The sequence below is a fragment of the Malaclemys terrapin genome, chromosome 9 (assembly GCF_027887155.1).
Source record: "Malaclemys terrapin pileata isolate rMalTer1 chromosome 9, rMalTer1.hap1, whole genome shotgun sequence".
NCBI classification, from domain to species: Eukaryota; Metazoa; Chordata; order Testudines; family Emydidae; genus Malaclemys; species Malaclemys terrapin.
In genome coordinates this window covers 44164026-44183879 of record NC_071513.1, presented here as the reverse complement: position 1 = coordinate 44183879, position 19854 = coordinate 44164026, and the positions used below count along the sequence as shown (strand labels likewise).

At 56.8% G+C, this 19854-nt stretch overlaps 1 protein-coding gene across 4 annotated transcripts in view; it reads left to right on the top strand.

Moving 5' to 3' along the window:
* OCRL (OCRL inositol polyphosphate-5-phosphatase) overlaps positions 1 to 17204 on the top strand; it is a 32270-nt gene extending 15066 nt beyond the window's left edge. For all 4 annotated transcript variants that reach the window (XM_054039599.1, XM_054039602.1, XM_054039600.1 and 1 more), the window contains 10 exons: positions 823 to 958; positions 1963 to 2073; positions 3714 to 3879; positions 4120 to 4355; positions 6729 to 6752; positions 10906 to 11025; positions 11280 to 11364; positions 14357 to 14484; positions 14983 to 15094; positions 15194 to 17204. In XM_054039599.1, coding sequence (XP_053895574.1) covers positions 823 to 958; positions 1963 to 2073; positions 3714 to 3879; positions 4120 to 4355; positions 6729 to 6752; positions 10906 to 11025; positions 11280 to 11364; positions 14357 to 14484; positions 14983 to 15094; positions 15194 to 15318 — 1243 coding nt within the window. In that variant the 3' untranslated portion in view covers positions 15319 to 17204. The remainder of the gene's footprint in view (positions 1 to 822; positions 959 to 1962; positions 2074 to 3713; positions 3880 to 4119; positions 4356 to 6728; positions 6753 to 10905; positions 11026 to 11279; positions 11365 to 14356; positions 14485 to 14982; positions 15095 to 15193) is intronic.
* Positions 17205 to 19854: the final 2650 nt, after the last annotated feature.

The window sequence follows — 19854 nt, the reverse complement described above, 5'->3', positions numbered from 1 at the left end:
CTGCTGCTCAGGAAAGTGTCTCTCTCTCTCTACTGGCTCTTCCTCCTCCCTTACAGAACTGGGTCCTTATATCTTCCAGCTGGGAATCAGAGCCAATCATTAGCTGCTGCTCAACTGGATCCCAACACCTGTCCATTGGGCTTCTCCTTAGGCCAGGGCTTGCTGCTCCCTGGCTCTGCAGGCCCTTAAAGGGGAAGATTGCCCTGCTACTCTTGCCCATGCAAGCTCATCTGGGGAAAGATAATCCAAAACACAGAGACTCGAGGACCCTGGAAAGCAGGAACAGCTGACTAGACATTCAGCAGTGGGGGCAGTGGGCAGTAAATTAAACTGTAGCTTGCACCGGAGTGTGGCAACAAAAGAAGCTAATGCAAATTGGGGCCACATATACAAAAGCCTCAGGTTATGGTGATAGCCCCTGCTGAGCCCATTCCACTTCTTATCACTGCAGTACCAGCAAGATGTTAACAGGTACTAAGAAGAGCAACCCCAGTGATTGCGGGGACAATGAATAGATCTGGGGCACTAAATCCATGTATATGGGCTAGCTGACAACTGAGGCAGAGAGCCTAACTAGGTATTAGGAGGGTGCCACCCCCAGTGTAGGACTGTAGCCTTGGTAGGGGGCAGAGAGAAGAGAACAGAAGTAAGGGGATGCGGTTTCAGAACGGTACCATTTTGGATGAGGAAAGTGGTGAGAGCCCCATCACTCGAGATGCTGCCTTAGAAAGTGTGTCCTGCAGGGACCAATCTGGCTGAGGAGGGGAATGGTCAGATGGACAGGAGGACTGTCTGATTGCCTTGTAACTTGTATATCTGCAGCGGGAAGTGTCGTGTGCCAGCCTGGTGCGATCGAATCCTCTGGAGAGGGGGGAACATTAATCAGCTGCGGTACCGCAGTCACATGGACCTGAAAACCAGCGACCACAAGCCAGTCAGCTCGCTGTTCCTTATTGGGGTAACTGTCACTTGATATGCTGGGGGAGAACGCTTGGTTGAAGTTCCAAGTTAAAGGATCCATCTGCTGAAGCAAGGGATACAAACAACCATGTTTGTATTGATTTAAAAAGGAGGGGGATGAGCAGAAATGAGTAATAGCCGCTGGGCAGCCTCACTTACCTCAGTTTCTGCAGCAGGGGACTCACAAGAGCTGCTGTTCTCATATGCAGCACAGATTGGCTGTGCAACTAGAGCAGTTTTGTGCCATGGTGACACAGACAATGGTTGGAGTTTATACAGCAGACATGCAGAGTATTCAGCAGGAAGGCTCCAGCCTTTGATTGCGTTAGCAGTTTTTCTTAGGCTCTGACGTGTGACCCAACGTGTCTGCCACTGGGACTGGTGCGCTGAGCTGTTTGCAGCTGGCTCCTTCTTAGGGCCATGAGCTACCTGTAAACAATTGCACCCACTCCCATGATGCTGCTTCTGCTCTGCTTGGAGAAACAGGAACTCTGGGGTGTTTCTGGCTTAGTGGGGCTATGAATGGCTGAATATATGCTGTGGGAGGGAAGAGACTTGAGATCCCTGGCCTGTTGGGTGGAGCCAGCATGTGTGTCCAGTATTCTTCTCCCCCACTTCTGAACTAGGGTGGTCTCCTAGACATCTCATTGCTTTCTCCTCTTACCCAATCAAGCAAGCTGAAATCCTAAGGAATTTTCGGTAAGACTGCAGAGTGCCTGTGCTACTAGTTGCACGCTGCCCTTAGAGCATTTCCTGAAAATAGCAGATCCTTCCTGGTGCCCATTGACCAGAAAAAGACACCATTACTGCAGGTATAATAACTTGCATGAAATTACCCATGAGACTTGGAGGAGCAACTGGGCCAATCTTCAGTCTTCAAAGCTGCACACACGAAATGCCCAAGAATCTCCTCAGCTTCTGCTGCAGTTATTTACAAACCACTAAGGGAGTTTACACTATTGAGGCCTATACCTTCAGTGAGTATGATCTGATCTCCTGCAGGTGAAGATTGTGGATGAGCAGAGGTACCGGAGGTTGTTTGAGGATATTGTTCGCATGATGGACAGAATGGAGAATGACTTCCTTCCTTCACTGGAGCTTAGCCGGAGAGAGGTGAGAACAGAAATGGATTCTTTGTCTGCTTCCTGAAGACCAGCAGCTGCAGAAGGGCTAGAATTTCTCTAAAACGACTCTGAGGCTCTGGTCTACACATAAAACTTAGGCTGACCTAGCTGCGGCGCTCAGGGCTGTGAAAAATTTCACTCTGTGAGTACCACCATTAGGTTGATCTAACACCAATGTAGACACAGGTAGGTCAACAGAAAGATTCTTCTGTCAACCTAGTTATCACCTATGGAAAAGCTCCTTCCATCAGTGTAGGAAGCGTCTACGTTACGGTGCTGCAGTGGCACAGCTGCACAGCCTATAGCAGCTATAGTGTAGACATGGCCTGATAATGTTTTATTAAACTCCAACGTGGACAAATGTGCCAAAAACTAACTTCAGTTACCTCCCCACAACCAGATATTGGGTTAGAAATTGTGCATTACCCAGACCTCTCAGCAAGCACGCTGATAGGGTACACTTACAGTAACTCCTCACTTAACGTTGTAGTTATGGTCCTGAAAAATGCAACTTTATGCGAAACTATGTTAAGCGAATCCAATTTCCTCATAAGAATTAATGTAAATGGGGGGTTAGGTTCCGGGGAAATTTTTTTCGCCAGACAAAAGACATTATATACATATACAGTATAAGTTTTAAACAAACAGTTTAATATTGTACACAGCAATGAATGATTGTGAAGCTTGGTTGAGATGGTGGAGTCAGAGGGTGGAATATTTCCCAGGAATGTCTTGCTGCTAAATGATGAACTAGCACTCGGCTGAGCCCTAAAGGGTTAATACGTTGTTGTTAATGTAGCCTCACAGTCTACAAGGCAGCATGGACTGAGGCAGGAGGGAGGAAATACAATAGATGCAGGGCAATAGCTGCAAACACTTCCCTGCAAAAACTGAACATGATGATGAGCCCACGTTATCCAGCTGGAGCGCACCAATCCCTCCTCCTGACAGCACATGCACAGCTGCACAGGTGCTGACTTTCCAAAGTGCTGGGGGGGGTGCATGCATGAGTGAGAGTGAGCAAGAGAGAGATGTGCATTGCCCTATTAAGGACGCTGACCCCACTTCAAGTACATTGCCCTTTTAAGCAGATCAGCCAGTTCAGACGGGAAGCAACAGTTTCCAGCAAGCTCCCTCCTTTCTGTCCCTGAGCCCTGTCCCCCTCCTCCACTTTGTGGAGAGGGGGTATGGATCGGGGACATCAGCACCCCTCTCCCCCCCTCCTCCAGCAAGTAGGAAGCTCCCAGGAGCAGCTCCAAGGCAGAGGGCAGGTCAGGAGCAGCACGGCAGTGGGGGGGAGGGACAGCTGAACTGCTGCTGGGCAGCTGCCAAGCCACATACCTTACAGGGAATTTAGGGGTTCTAATCCCCACAAGGAGGGGCTGTTCTTCCAGAGAATCCTGCAAGCGGTGGGCAAAGCAGGCAGCTGCCAAAGATGTTATAAGGAAGCACTGCACAACTTTAAACGAGCATGTTCCCTAATTGATCAGTGACGTAACAATAAAAACAACATTAACTGGGACAACTTTAAGTGAGGAGTTACTGTACTTCCCATTGTTGATGGAGATGCGGAGTCCTTATACCTAACTGTATTCCCTGCAGGTAATAAGAGTTGTTTTCTCTTTGCAGTTTGTGTTTGAGAAGGTGAAGTTCCGGCAGCTACAGAAGGAGAAGTTCCAGATCACCAACAACGGGCAGGTCACCTGTCACTTCTCCTTCATCCCCAAACTCAATGATAGCCAGTACTGTAAACCATGGCTTCGGGCCGAGCCCTGTGAGGGGTATCTGGAGCCGAGTGAGTTTTATGCACTGTCTCTGTAGTGTCTTGGCTAAGGCCACCACCATTCTGTCCTTTCCCTCTCTCCTGCTGTTTGTCACCATTCCCACCCTCATGCACCGTCTGTCTCCCTTTCCTCTTTGGATTTCTGCCACTCTGACCAGCTTTCTCCTGTGCTGTGTGTCTGTCCATGGAGGTCTCCATTACTTTTCCACTGTGGGGTTCTGTGCGTCCATGTGTGCCCCTTGCCTGTTTCAGATGAGACTGTGGACATCTCACTGGATGTGTATGTCAGTAAGGACTCTGTGACCCTCCTAAATTCGGGTGAGGACAGAATTGAGGATATCCTTGTCCTTCACCTGGACCGAGGCAAGGATTACTTCCTCACCATCAGTGGGAGCTACCTGCCCAGCTGCTTCGGCACCTCCCTGGAGGCTCTGTGCCGAATGAGACGACCAATCCGCGAAGTTCCTGTCACCAAACTTGTCGATCTGGTAAGGAGCAGTGGTCCTGAAGCTCCTAGGAGCTTGCTCCCTGAGATTTGCACTGTGGTTTATTAACCAGACACTGAACTGCCCCCCTCCTAAAAATGGCTGCACTTCCCAAGGGCTAACCTCCCTCACTTGGGTAATGGTCCTGGCTTGCCACTGCTTCCCCTCCACATGCTGCACCCTGGCTTTCCTCACATTCCCCTAAGGACTATTCACTGCTCTGTGCCTTCAATCCCACCCTCTCTTGATGGCTTCGCTTCTAATATTTAATGGGCTGAAAAGCTAATCCAGACCCTCATAGACTATCAGGATGGGAAAGGACCTCAGGAGATCATCTAGTCCAATCCCCTGCTCAAAGCAGGACCAATCCCCAGACAGATTTTTGCCCCAGATCCCTAAATGGCCCCCTCAAGAATTGAACTCACAACCCTGGGTTTAGCAGGCCAATGCTCAAACCACTGAGCTATCCCTCCCCCCAAATGGTCATGGTCATGGTCATGTTCCTGCTGCGTCTTCAGAATTGCCTGGGTTTCCTTATGGAAACCTTTTATTTTAGGGGGTGCTGATTATGATCAGCTCAGGGCACAGCGTAAGAGGAGTCTGTCATTTCCAGACATTGCCTCCAAGCAGTCCTGTGAGTAGCTGTTAGAGAGGCTGTCAGAAAATGCCAGAGTCTGGCCCTGATTTGGGTGCACAAGGAAATACAGGTCTTTTCCAAATGCTGCCAGTGACTTACCTGAACAAACTGTTGGGCCAAATCAGCCCAAATAAAGCCAAAATCAATTCCCCATATTTATTCTGGCTCTGGACTTATGGGGCTTGCCCCGAGGCTAAGAGACAAGCTCAGAGAGAGTGATAGCAACAGACGGTATCGATAGCACCCTCAACACACGTGATGGCTTCACACCAAGCATGCACATTTGGCAGATGTGCTTGTTCGATGTATGAGCAGAGTGATCTTGAGTTCCTCCTATAGATCCAGAGATTGGGCTGTAGGAGGTCATGAGAGGAGATCTGTTATCTCTCTGGTGTTGTTTGGTTTAGATAGTGAAACTAGCCTACTGCATCAAAAGCTCTGCTCAGATTAAGGCCAACTTGACTTGGACTGTGACCCAGAATGGAGATAATCTCTAAAAGACAACAGGACAGAATGGTTGAAGGAGGGTCTGGAAATTGAATTGGTGTGGAATAGCAAGTGTATCTGGAGACGTGTTTGTGCGTGGTTCTCTCCAGTTCTGAATGTGCTTGCAGGGGCGAGGTGATAATGATTTGTTGTGATTTAAGAACCGGCACCATTTCTGCTGTCAGCTGGAATGCCAGTCCAGGACCCAGAGCAGCCTATTGGAGGGTTTGCATCCACAGGAGCAGATGGCATTCACACAGCAAAATTGAAAAAATAAAAAAACTGTAACTGTACTGACCACAGAAAGGGGCAGGCAAGCAGAAGGCCAGTGCCCTCATGGGACAGGCAGTGAAGTGAGCCACTCTCTCTCTGCGATTAAAAAACAAGGAGTCCTTGTGGCACCTTAGAAACTAACAAATTTATTTGGGCATAAGCTTTCATGGGCTAGAGCCCACTTCATCAGATGTATGAAGTAAAAGATACAGGAGCAGGTATAAATACATGGCTGTCGGGTGTTGCCAGAGCCTAAGATTATGTTGCCTATCTCTGCTTCCAGTCACCTAGTGCTGTGGAAGGGGAGCCCACTTTGTCTAGGTTTTGGGGGTTCCTGACCCCAGGCCCCCTTGGGCTTTGCTGCCTTTCCATGGTGGCTGAGGGGTCCCTATGTACACAGGCTGGAAGGTGCGGGAGAACCCTGCTAGTTGAAAGAGGAGGCGTTATCACGTAGTACTGTTAAGTTTAGGCTGACTTGCTCTGGGCCTTTGGAGCATGCTTTTTCCTGCCCCTAATTGCACAAAGTTCCTCATGGCCGTCTTTAATTCACCCTCTGCCAGGCATGCAGAAATAGTCACAGAAGAAACTGGGCAGGTCAGATTTTACAGGGACACTTGATGCTGATTGTGAAGACTCGGGGAGTGGGCAGAGAAATCTTCCAGGTAGGCGCCTGTTTTCACCTCTGGCCATGGGTGTCTGCTGTGTGCTAAGCAGTGCTACAGGGTCACTAGGGGTGCTCACTGAAGTCCTAACAGGCCTTTACATCATGTGAGCAGCATTGGGATCTAATTGGGATCTAAATCTCCTGCTTCAGCTTTAACAGCAGTGGTGTCAGCAAAACATGTGAGAAGTAGCTGCCAGTCAGTGCTGGTGGGGTGTCAGGTTGCCAACTCTGTTTCTTTTCTGCTTAATCATAAATCAGGTTCTCTCTGTTAATGATGCTCTCCTCTCTCTCTCTCCTCTCCTCTCTCTCCTCTCAGGGAGAAGACAGCTTCCTAGAGAAGGTAATGCGAGCCAGTGCTGAGGGGGCTTTCTCAGTGGTTTTTGTTTGTACTCGCTGTAAAAAATGAGAACTCAGACTTTCCCCATTTTCCTGGCAAGGGCAGGGAGTGTCGACTCCAGATGTGCCAGAAGGCACTGCTGTGGGCCTAGAACAGACAGGTACACTCTACAGTACTGAATTAGCCCCTGCGTCCCCTCCTCAGAGCTGTGGGGGAAACAGTCAAAGTCCTTACTCCACAATGACACTTTTGGACACAGTAATCCTTCCTGATGGGCAGGGGATAACACCTCTTGTGGTGAATGAGTAATTCACACTGGGCGATGCTTCTCTCCTGTCTGTGGGGATTTATAGTCTGAGCAAATGTTTAAACATTACCTTGTACCATGGGAGCAGCTGTTCTAAGTAGGATTAATACATGAAGCATCCTACAAGCAAACCACAAACACTAAACACATTCTTGTAACACTATCTGTTTTAACTGTACTAACCCACAGGCGAGCCAGAGTCCAGCTATGCATTTTTCAGTGTTCAGTGAGGCCTGGGTCTTGGCATGAGTTGGCACCTGCCAGTGTTATGCAGCCATCACATCCATGTAATCCCTTAGCCCTGGTCTACAATAGCAAATTAATATCAACTCCCCCAAGCAACACAGTTAAACTGCCTTAATTCCTGGTGTAGACAGTACTAGTTGATGGGAGAATTCTGTCAGGGAAGTGGGCTGTAGCCCACGAAAGCTTATGCTCAAATAAATTTGTTAGTCTCTAAGGTGCCACAAGTACTCCTGTTCTTTTTGCGGCTACAGACTAACACAGCTGCAACTCTGAAACCAACCTGATGCCAACAGGAGAACTCCTGCTTGCTAAGTGTAGATGAGCCCTTAGATGGGATATTTCGTAACAGCCTGTGGTGTAGATTCAGCCCTGGGATAAGGATTTCAAGCTCTGGCCTTTGCTTTACAGGATCAAAGTTGTAGTTGGAGCATGCTCACTGCAGTGAACATGCTGCTCCAGATCTGTGGCCTTGCGTGTTTAGAGCCATGAGAGAGAGAGAGAGCGAGCCTGCCTTCACCTGCACATGATTTCTATAGGGTTACCATATTTTAGTTTTTAAAAAAGGAGGACACTCCACGGGGCCCCGGCCCCGCCCCAACTCCGCCCCTTCCTTGCTCCCAGCCCCGCCCCTTCCCCAAAGTCCCCGCCCCAACTCTGCCCCCTCCCCTGAAAGCTCTGTCCCCTCCCCTGCTTCCCGTGAATCAAATGTTCGCGGGAAGCCTGAAACAGGGAGGCAGCAGGTAAGCTGGGGCTGGGGCGGGGTGCGACGCGGCCCAGTCCGGCCCCCTGGCCGAGTGGCTCCGTTCAGTGGCCGGACGGCCCAGGCCAAGAGGCTCTGGCCCCGGCGTCTCCTTCCCGGCTCGGCTCGGGCCCTGGGTCGCTGGTCCCCGGCCGAGCACCGCCAGCCCGGCCCTGGCCCCGGCCTGGCACCACCGCCGGCCAGGCCCCGCACCCCAGGCCGAGCACCCCCGGCCGAGCACCGCCGGGCCCTCCCTCCCTATTTTCCCGGACATGTCCGGCTTTTTGGGATTTCCTCACTGACAGGGATTTGAGGCCCAAAAAGCCGGACATGTCCGGGAAAATCCGGACGTATGGTAACCCTAGATTTCTAGCACTGTAAAGCTAATGAGTCCTGCTTATTCAGACAGCCTCTGTGAAAGTGCATCCTGTGATTGTGGGGAATCCCTACGGCTGCGCATGGGAAACCCTACCCAGCAGGGCTGGAAAAAGGCAGTTGCCAAGCAACTGCACTTGGTGATTGGATTGCCACGTGCGTGTGTGTAGAGGGCAGGGTTTGCTCTGGATGGCAGGTGCATTCCCAACAACAGTGCCTGCTGGTCAGCGCTGCATGCAGCTACCAGAACTCCTCCAGGGTGATCTAAAACCGGGAACACACACTGTGGGTGAAGCCCTTTCCCTTGGGAAGTGAATGGAGAGTCCAAAGCAATGTAGTGTCTCAGCTGCTTCACGTGAGTAGCAAGGAAAATGAGGCAAAGGGAGGTGTGGGCACTCTGTATAGAGTGGACCCTGAATATAGCTATTCACCACCAGCAGGGTGGGCATTGGGGGCAGCAAACGGGGGCAGTTTAGCAGGCTTGAGAACAGGCATGTCAGAGTGCTAAGGGTGTTAGTGAATGACTGTGCTAAACCCGCAGTCATGGGCAGCTAGCTGGGCGGGAAGGAAACAGCAATGGGATTGAACCTGGATAAATGAAAGCCAGTACATCTGAGGGGAGGGGAGAGGAGAGAACGTGTGATCTAAACCAGGGATTCAGCTATAGAGCAAAAGGGGCCCGTAGTATGAGAGCACGCTAGGGCTGCTAGCAAACAGCCAGTTCTGTAGCAGCCAGTGGGACCTTGGGGCTGAATGTGCAGAAGCACCACGTGGCAGGCCAGACGAAGTCTCACTACGCAGCGCTTGAGCCCCCAGAGAGCAGGGACCTGGCATCCTGTTCCGGATGGTTTGGGATGTCGGCCTTTTAGAGTGAAGAGAAGAGCAGCAGGGGCTAGATTAAAAGGAAATATTTACTGGGACTTGCAGCTACGGTGTGGGAGCTGGAGCCATCTACAAATCCCGGGGGGTGTAACTAAGGGGATGGCATTGCCCAAAGGAACAATGAGCAGGTTCTCTGCTGCTGAGATGTTAGCCTGACAGAGGCTTGGAGATGCACAGGGAATCCCATCACCATGTCAGCAATACCTGCCCAGTGTGTATTGCTGGGCCCTCTTCAGCATTCTCTGGGGCAGGGGAATTCTAACTCCCTAGCTTGCAGTGATCGTGTAGCTGTGTCAGTCCCACTTCCCAGGATATGAAAGAGACAGGGTGCGGGAGGTTCTTCTTATTCAGCTTCTGTTGGTGCAAGAGAGGAGAGAGAAGCTTTTGAGCTACACAGAGCTCTTCTCAGGGCTGGCTAACTGCTTGGCTGCAATTTGCTGGTTTCCTTTCTAAGGACGGCTGATGTGAGAGAGTGAGCAGCTCCTAAGGCAGCAGGTGACTAGCTCTCTGCAGAAGCAGGCTGGATGTAGGAGGCAGCAGCATGTGTCCAGCCCAGAGTGCTGTGGGTCTCCTTGCCTGAAGGTGGAGCTGGGCAGGAAGTTAGATTTGGCTCTTGTCTTTGGTGGGGGGGGGGGAGAAGAAGTTGAGGAGGGTTCTTTTGGGGGGATAGAAAAGTGCCCCCCAAAAGAAGGGGCTGTTTGTGGGTGTTACCCCTTCTCCAGGTGCAGAGGGGAATCTAGGCCATTGTCACATCTTCCGGCATCTCCTGGCATGCTGAGCGTCAGCTGGCTTGCCAGGCTTGCTCAGAGACTGGGGACGGCATTTGGCACTAGCTGGTTTGGGTGAGAGCTCTAGAGCCAAAGGTCAGCATACTGCGCGGGAACTGGCTAAAGCTCCCTGATCCTGGGGCCAGGCTATTCAGCCCCACGGCCACGCTATTCAGCCCCACGGCCACTGGAGCAGCCTCACGGTAGTGCTTTGGCCACACTCTGCCTGCCAGCAGGGAATGCTCAGCATGGATACCTGCCAGAGCAGCAGAGACCTGTGCTTGTCACTGGTGGGGTTTGTGGGCTCTGGCCTGGCTGGAAATATTGCACTGAAGCCTTTTGCATTCTGCTGGAGACAGGCGGCCTGGAAGGGGGGCAGGTTTGTATTGGCCACTCTAAAGGGTTATTTTCCTGCCTCGCCCAGGAGCCTTTTGCATTCCCACCCTTGCTACTAGTGGGTCAGGTGATCCACGCAAGCCAGCCTGGTCTGAAGGGGGCTAAGAGGGTGGGTGTGGAGGAGGGTTAGGGTCTAGGGGAAGCTGCATGGTGCAGATCTCATGTGAGGGGGAGGCTGGGCTGTGCGTGGTCCTAACAGAGGGTTGTCACCCGAGTGAGCGGGGGGAAGGAGCGGAGGGAGCCTGTTGGAGTGGCAGCTGGGCTGGGGCGCAGTGGCCCAAAGCAGGGCTGGGGTGGCTGGGTGCTGGGAAGGCAGGTGGGAGCTGGCTGGCCTGGGTGAGTACCAGTAGGGCACATGCTCGCCCAGGTTCTGGTGGTGGTGTTGGTGTCTTTGCTGTAGAGGGACTGGGGCTCCCTGACCCTGGGTCTGCTCTTTCCCACCAGGAGAAATCACTTTTGCAGATGGGCCCCTCTGACAGCGAGGATGCCAGCGAGAGACCCCTGCAGGTGCCCAAGGAGATCTGGCTACTGGTGGACCACCTGTTCAGGCACGCTTGCCACCAGGTGAACAGAAAGGGACCGTGCCTGCACGGAGAGCTGGTGACCGGGGGAGACACTCTGGTTCAGTGAGTCGGTAGTACTCCTACCATGACTCAGGCTGGGTGTTTGCAAGGCCGAGGCTGGTCCTCAAGGGCTTGGCCATCGCGCCTCTGCTCAGCCTCAGCCCAGGCTGTCCTGGAGCCCGTGTAGCCTCCCTCGGCTGTGCTGTCTGCCCTGCACCTCTCAGGAGGGTGCCCTGACTGTGCTGTCATTGGCAGGAGGACCTGTTCCAGACGCCTGGCATGCAGGACGAGCTGCAGCAGATCATCGACTGCCTGGACACCAGTATCCCCGAGACAATCCGTATCCTTCACAGTCCTGAGGGAGGAGCCTGGCTCCCTGCCCCTCACAGGACTCAGCTTACCATGGAGACCCTGCTCTCTTGCCTTCCCTGGGGCAGGCTCCCTGCTAGGGGAGCTGCCTCCATCTCACCCCTCTGCAGGGAGCCACTCGAAAACACCAAAGCGCCGCGGGGCCCCGGGTCAGAAGAAGGGGACCATATATAGGAGATGGCTGTGCTCTGCACAGGAGGTGCTGAGCGATGCCTGCAGGGAGCTCTGGGAGGAGCCTGATGAGAGAGCAGAGATGCAGGTGAGGGTGGAGGAGGAGGGACAAGAGGAGACAGGGCGGGGGTTGGCTGGAGCCCTTAGCAGCAGCATTTTGGATTTTGGGAGAGGAGGGGGGAGGCTCCAGCATGGAGCAGGGCTGCAGCAGGGATCTGGGGAGACGCTAAAGCCCATGCTGAGGACGGTGCTGGAAGTGGGAAGTTAGGAGGATAGTTGAGCTGTTAACAGCGAGGGAGATGAAGGGGCCAGATGGGGATGAGCTCCGTTTTGGAAATGTTCTGTTTGTGATGAGACATCCAGGAGGTGTGCACGGCAGTGGGTGTTGGAGGGAGGGTGGGGGTGTGCACGGGGTATGTGTGCGCGCATGAGGGAGTGCAAAGCAGAGGGGCCAAGGGTGGGTACTGCAGGGTGTGTGTGGTTGGCGTGCACAACAGGAGTGTTGAGGGGTGCACAGCAGGGGCTGTCGGAGAGGGGTGGGGGGTGCACACACACATGGAAGGTGCAAGGCGGAGGTGTCAGAAGGGACAATTATTCCCCTTCCCTGCCCCCCAAAAAAAGTGTCCTGATTTTTTACACTTGCTATCTGGTCACCCTACCCCCCTCACATCCCCAGCTGTACACCCCCCTGCTGTGCACCCCCCCACACCCTGCTGTACGCGCGCGCACACACCCCTGCCGTACACCTCCTTGACACTCCACCCTGCACCCCTGCTGTACGCACCCGCTCCGTCACCCCCCACACACCTTCTGCGGTACGTACCTCTGGCACCCCCTCACATCCCCTGCCGTACGCACCCCCGTCCCTTTTGACACCTCCGCCTTGCACCTTCCATGTGTGTGTGCGCCCCCCATCACTGCCAAAGTCCAGGGGCTGGCATGACAGTGCTTCCTGGGGCAGCTCCCAGCAGTGCACCCGCTCACCGGCAGGAGCCTGCAGGGGGTTTCTACGTACTGCACCGGCTCCCTCCTGCCCAATCAGAGCTGCGGGGACGGGGCTTGCAGGCGCTGGCAGCGGGCAGAGCACACTCCACCCACCCACCCACCCGACCCAACCCTAGGAGCCAGCGGGACCTGCCGGATGCTTCCCGGGAGCCGCCCCAGTTAAGCACCGTCGGGACTCCCCACCTTGCCCCCCCCCCCCCCCCCCCGGCAGGTCCCTCTGGCTCTTAGGGTCGGCGCCCCGTGCGCGGGGCAGAGCGCCGAAGAGCACCTCCCCGGGCTCCCACCATCCCAGGAAGTGCAGTGAGCTGGCGCGGCTGTGAGCTGGGGGAGAAGCCCACCCCAAAGCGGCAGTGCAGCGCCACTGGAGGAGCCGCCGCCACCTGGCTCTGGGTGGCTGGAGGGGGCCCCGGCACCGCCCCACAGACTGCATAGCTCTGCTCCCCAATCACCGCGCAGACAGCTCCCTGCGGCGCATGGGCTCCGTTCAGTGTTGGGCGCCGTGCGCGCCAGCCAGCTGGGTAAATAGCTCCCTGGCCCCCGCCACGCAGCCACCCTGCCCGGGCTGCTGCCCGCCAGCAGTCGTGACCCAACAAGGGCGTTTGGCCAGGGATTGCGGCCTGCAGTGGCTGGAGGCAGGGAGGGCACCGAGGGGTCCGCGGCAGAGAGCAGGGGCAGGTGGTGCCTTGATGTGGGGCAGTTTCCCATGTGTGCCCCTCCCTCCCCCTGCCAACTATCTCCCTCAGCGGGAGTGGGGGTGGTTATAAAGCCAGGCGGAGAGTCAGTTGCCACTTTGGGTGAGTCTGCACCACAGTTTAAGCGCTGGGTTAGTGGGACTTGTCAGCTGAGCTGTGTTAGGGAGCCCTGGGCTTAGGGTGACCAAATGTCCTAATATTAGAGGCTTTGTCTTATATTTGGCGGTGATGGGGAGCGGTCCCCAATATCGGGACAAAGGGCGTCCCGACCAATGTGCAGTCGGGATGTGGGACAAATGTGTTTAAAATCGGGACTGTCTCGATAATATCGGGACATCTGGGCACCCTAGAGCGGGGTGTCAGATGGGGATGGGGGTGCATATGCCAGAGGGTGGGTGGCGGTACATGGCAGGGGTGTTTGAGTGGGTGGAGGTGAGTACGGCAGGCTGTTGGGGGGCCTATGACGGGTGCTGGACGTGGTGGGGGTGCGTACGGCAGGAGGTGGGGGGTACATGGCAGGGGTTTTTGGGTGGGAGTGAGTACGTCAGGCTGTGGGGGGGTACACAGCAGGGGTGCTGGAGGGAGTGGCAGTGCATACGGCAGGGTGGGGTGCACGCCTGGGGTGCTGGAAGGGGCAGGGATGTGTAAGGCAGCGCGTGGGGTGTGTGCACAGCGGGGATGTCGAAGGGGATGGAGGTGCATACGGCAGGGGATGTGAGGGGGTGACGCAGGGGGTGGGGGGGTCGAGTGCATGAGTGTCAAGGGGATGCACAATGGGGGTGTAAGAGGGAGCAGGAGTGTTCATGGGGCATGTTTGCAGGAGTCTCGGAGGGGGAGGGGATGTGCACAGTGGGGGTCTCGGAGAGGGACGGGGTGTGCACAGTGGGCTGTGCAGGGCCCTGGCTGTTTGAATAGAAGGGGGTAGAGGGAAGCACAGTTGAGGAGGCTGCCTGAGGAAAGGTGGAGCCCAAAGCCAGAGAAGGGTGGGGGAGGAGGCTGAAGGAGGGGTGGCAGAGAGACACCAGTCATGGGGGCGGCTGGGCACTGATCAGGGCGGTGCTGGAGGAGATTGCTCCTTGACTGGGCGTGGCACAGCGGGCAGCAACCACTCGGTGGCTGAGGCACTCCTCATCTTCCTGGAGGCTCTGCCGGAGCCAGTCATTTGTTACGAGCTGTATCAGCGATGCCTGGACTGTTCCCACGACAGTCGGCTGTGTCGACAGGTGTGCGCCTCCCTCCCCCGTCACAGGGCCGCTGGGGCTCCCCCCTGCTGCAGTTAGCAGCACTGGCCTCTGAGGCTGGAGCAGGCTCTGCCACTGCCCCCTCACCCACCTAGGCCACCTGACTGCAGTTAGGGACCCTCTGGCCCAAGGCCCTCTCCTGGGGTGGGTGGCCAGTGTTCTGTGGCGGCACGTGCCTGCCGTGGGGGCTGGGGAAGCTGGCTCAGGAGGTTTTGGTCCAGCAGCTGCAGGCACATACATCTCCTCTGACATGCGCCTGAGGCAGGGGCTGAGCCTGGAGGGCTCCTCCTCACAGGAGTCCTGCCCTTGAGGAAGGCCAGTGAGGCCTGGCAGGTGGTGCTGGGCATCCCAGAGCTGTGGCAGTCTGGGAGGGGCACACAGCCTGATCTGGACCGGCAGGAGGGGCCGTAGCAGACTGTGCAGGCATGGGGGAAGGAGGAATGCATGCTGCTGGGGGAGCTTACCTTTCCCCCCTTGCAGGTGATTTCTCACCTGCCCCGGTGTCACCGCAACGTGTTCCGCTACCTGATGGCGTTCCTGCGGGAGCTCCTGAAATACTCGGAGGACAACAATGTCAGTGCCAATATGATTGGTAAGAGCCCAACCCGCCCCCATGCCTGCTGCCGTCTACGTAGCCTCCACACAAGCCCTTGCCCGCATGTCTGATGCAGGATTTTGCCTCTCTTTGCAGCCACTCTGTTCACCAGCCTCCTTCTGCGTCCTCCACCCAACCTGATGTCAAAACAGACTCCACAAGACCGCCAGCGTGCCATCAGCTTCCTCCTCGGCTTCCTGCTCGGGGGGGACGAGGAGTGACCTCCCTGCCCCCGATGCGTGGGACCTACTGCCTGTGGTTTGGTGGGGGCCAGGCCCACCCCATAGCCCTGGAGGTGGGGGGGGGGGGGGAGTCGCTAAGCTATGCTACAGGTTGTGTTTATCATCAGAAAGGAAGTGGCCTCCCGTTCTTCGACCCTGCTGTACTTACACTGCAGAGGACTTGTACACTCATCACACTGCCACCCAAGCCAGAGCCCTCCACGGGAGGGGGGCTGTGCGTGAGCCTAGCTCTCTGGGGATGTGCTGGTTCATTCCCCAGCATCCTTTCCCTGCCAGTGGAGTTATTTATGGGAAGGGCAGACCAGGAGCTCCCTGAGGGCCTGGAGGTTGGCCACGGTGTCCCCTGGCTGGACTCTGCTGCTCTGTGTGTATATGTATGTGCACACACTGACACCTGTGTGTCTTGCCAGCTGTGCAAAGGGGCTTCCCTGAGTGTGCATCCCTTGTCTTGGACCCGGTGTGTGCCAGCAGCAGCACTGAAAGGGTTAATCAGTCCTTTGGCCTCTCCAGTCCCTTCAGCGCTGCATAGCCTTTCCTTTCTGCTCTGTGGTTTGTGTGATGCGGCCCCTGCATTGTTCACCCTGCCCCTCCCCGAAGCAGGGTAGCTTTACTCTGGCTTGTTGGCACCTGGCCCAGTGCTGGGGCAGTGAGCAGGGGGGCCCTGGCCTGGCTTCTGGGGTGCCAGTGGGGTTGCTGGTGGAATAATGGGGTGATGGTGCAGCCTCACTGGGGAAGGCTGCAGGGAAGGGGGGGAGGCATCTGCGTAGTTGGGATGGGGGGACAGTTTAGTCTCCTGCGAGAGCGGGGCGAGGGCTCAGCCTCCGGGGGGTGGGCTGGGGTAGCTCAGTGGGGCTGTGTGGGCATTTGGCAGGGCTTCCACTTCTCTGGCAGGTCAATGCTGCAGCTAGTGGCTGCGGCAACCCTACACCTCCTCCACGCTCGCCCATGGTACGCTCCAGCCCTCCGCTGTCAGCCACCAAGGAGGGGATCATCCTTCCTGTGTGCGGTGCTGGTTGGGTCCCCCCCCCAGCCCTGTGCTTTCTGCTACAGCTGAGCCCAGCACCTTGCTCCTGCCTCTGCATGCTGGGCCCACTGCTGTCAGTGCAGAGCCCTTGCCCTGCTCTCCAAGGGGATGGAAGATCCCAGGCTCTTTGGCACTTGTTCCCCTTTATGTGCTGATGTTCACCTAAAGCTGAGCCCTGGGAGGGGAGGGGGGATGTGCCCTGCCTACTGCCTGGGGAAGAGACTAGTTGGGGGCCTACATCATTCACCCCTCTGCTGCTCCGTTTCTCCTGGGGCAGGGAGGAAGAGCTGAAATCCTGGGGGGGGGGGGGGGTGCTGCTGCTCCCAGTACCAGTGCTGGTGGGGTTCTCCGAGCTGTGTGCCTCCTGTCTGTGTCTGAGGCTGGGGAGGGGTGCATGCGGGAGGGGGTCACCAGAACACTAAGACTTACCAGCTTTGGCCACAGGCCCAGCCCGGGCAGCTCCAGCACCAGGAGCTGAGGTGTGGGCTGGAGCCACAGGAGAAAGAAACCTCAGGGCCCAGGGAACTCAGTAGTTTGTGGGGAGGGAATGGGTCCTGGTCAGCAGCAGGCCCTGGGGATTCAGTGTCTATGGTAAGTGTCTGGAGGAAGATCCTACCCCCCTGCCCACACACACAATGCCAGGATAGGGGAAGGCCCATATTTCCAGCCCCCCAAGAGAGGGCTCTGCACTCAGGCTGTCCCGTGGGGCTCTCCCCTCTGTTTCCTGTGCTGCTCTGTGCGTTGTCCTGTTGCTCGGGGCTCCTGTACCTTGGGCTGTTTCTTTTTTATTACATAATTTATTAGAAAACTCTTTATTCCAAATAAACCCATTGTGCAATGAGTGAAGTGGTGTTACGAGCCCCCAGACCTGCCTGTCCCCTGTGCTGCCTAGCAGGGCAGTAAGTGCTTTGGGCTCTCCTAAGGCAGCAGCTTGGAGCTGCACATCATCCCCGGGCCTACGTGGCATGCATGGCACAAGGGGCTTATGCTCACCACTGCTGCCAATGGCACCTGCTTGTGGAACCTGCAGCCCGGCTCAGCCTGGGATGGTGTTGGAGTGTCTGCCAGCTCACCTCTGCACCATGCACCAGGGTGCCTATGCTAAGGCCTGGGCCTCGCCATCCAGCTGGTATCCCAGACAGTGGAGGAGGCAGCTGATCCAAACTGGAGTGCTCCCCAGGCCAGGCTGTGAAGTTGGCACTGCCAGGCAGGGCTTCAGGACTGGCTCCCTCACCATCACTCAACACTGCCAGCAGCAGCTGCATGTTTTCTGGGATAGGAAACCTTCTAGGTGTTGGGGGAGAATGGCTGAGGGGCAGCCCAGTTGAGGATTCCCAGCGAGCAGAGTGCTGCAGCTGATGCAGGCACTTAGCAGACCTGGCCCTGCAGCATGCTCCAGCCTCTGGTGCACTTCTGCTCCAGGCCACTCTACCGAGAAAGGGAGCCCTAAAGTCTGCTCCTGAGCCTGGCCGTGCCCCAAAGAAGGGGGCTGGGATCCAGCTTCTTGGTAGGAGTTCCCATGTGCCACCCGCTTCCCAGCACTGTGCTCCCCTTTCTCCCAGGGCAAATGTCCTCATGAAGCTGCCCAGCAAACCTGCCCTGCTCCCCTGCAGCAAGAAGGGCAAAGTGCAGGTGCTAGAGGTGTGGGGTGGGGAGCCTCCACACAGCAGGAGGAGGCAGGAATCCTGGCACTGTGTGCCCACCCCCGCCAAGGAGAAAGTACCTGGGTTAGGGTTACCATATTTTGTGCCTCCCAAAGGAGGACACTCCAGGGGGCCCCGGCCCTGCCCCAACTCTGCCCCCTCCCTTGCTTCCCACGAACATTTGAGTCGCGGGAAGCCTGAAGCAGGTGTGGGGGGAGGAGGCGTGGCCCTGGGGTGCCGGCCCCCGGCCGACCACCCCCGGCCCGCCCAGCACTGCGGTCCCCGGCGCGGTCCCTGGCCTGGCCCCCGGGCCCCCGGCCGAGCACCCCCAGCACCGCACCGTCGGTCCCCAGCCTGGCCCCCGGCACCGCCGGCCCGTCCCCCGAGCCGCTGGCCCGGCCCCCAAGTCCCCGGCGCCCCCGGCCCCGGCGGAGTCCCCGGCCCCGCCGGCCCGGCCCCGGCGGAGCCCCCGGCCCGGCCCTGGCTCGGCCCCCGAGTCCCCGGCCCGAGCCCCCGGCCCCGCCGGAGCCCCCGAGCCGCCGGCCTGGCCCTGGAGCCCCCGGCCAGGCACCGCACCACCGGCCCGGCCCCGGAGCGCCCGGCCCCGCTCTGCCGGCCCGTCCCGGCCCCCAAGCCCCCAGCCCGGCCTGACCCCCGAGCACCCGCACGGCCGGCCCGGCATGTCCCGATTTTCTCGGACATGTCCGGCTTTTTGGGCTTTCCCCCCGGACAGGGATTTGGAGCCCAAAAAGCCGGACATGTCCGGGAAAATCCGGACGTATGGTAACCCTAACCTGGGTAGGGGAAATAACTACCTTGGCCTCCTCTCCCACCGCCTGTAGCTCAGACAGATAGGGGACTTTGACTGTGCACAGACCACCCTGCAAAGGTGAGGCCAGGTGCCTCCTATAAGGATTACTGAGTGGTCTGGGCACTTGCTAGCTAGCATCCCCTGTTGGCTGGGATGTGACCCACACCCACCCACTGCCCCCTGCGGGGACCAGCCAAGCTTCATCTACCCATCTGCTCTGTATCTGGGTATGGCCTGTGGTGAGTGGTCTCAACCCTCTGCCATGGCTGGGGCACTTGGCACTGCCTCACAGGCCCTGACATCTCCCCACATTGCCAACCCCTTTCAGCCATGCAGGGAGCGTGGCAGAGATGCCATGCTGGGCAGACCTGCTCTGAGCCAGCAGCCTCTGCACCAGGGATCCCCAGGCTGTGTGCAGCTGAGCCTGTGCTCGCCAGTTTAGGGTCTTTACACAACAGCAATAAACAACTCCCAGGGCACAGCACAGAACTGTACCCAGCCATGCCCAGCAGATTGCTAGTGGGTGCTTTGCTCATGAACACTGCCGCCACCACAGGGCTCCCACTACTGAAAAGGATCCTGGCCTCTCCGTACCTGCTGGGGAAAGTTTCCCTGTGGCCCTGCAGCAGACGGGCCCTGAGAGGAGCTGGCCCAGGGCCTTTCAAATCCACAGAGAGAATGCAGCCTCAAAGCTCTGGCACAGAGCTTTCCTGCCTCCCCCACGCAGCATTACAGCTTCCCAGGTGGGCCAGTTCCTTTCCCTTCTGTGGGCTCACCACCTCTGCACCCCCAGTGCAACCCTGCTGCAGGGGACAGGGCATAAGGGCAGCAGCAGGGACAGTAGAGGAGAGCAGGCGGCCCCAAGGGCTCATGTACCCCCCACATTGGGAACCCCTGCCCTAGAGACCCACTGCCTTAAACCCAGCCTCAAGGGCCATAAAGGCTGCAGGCTGTTAAGGGACCATAGAGCTGGGGAGCCTCCAGGGGCTGGAGCTGGATCAGGCTGTCCCAGTTTCCTCCCAAGGGTTTGACTTGTG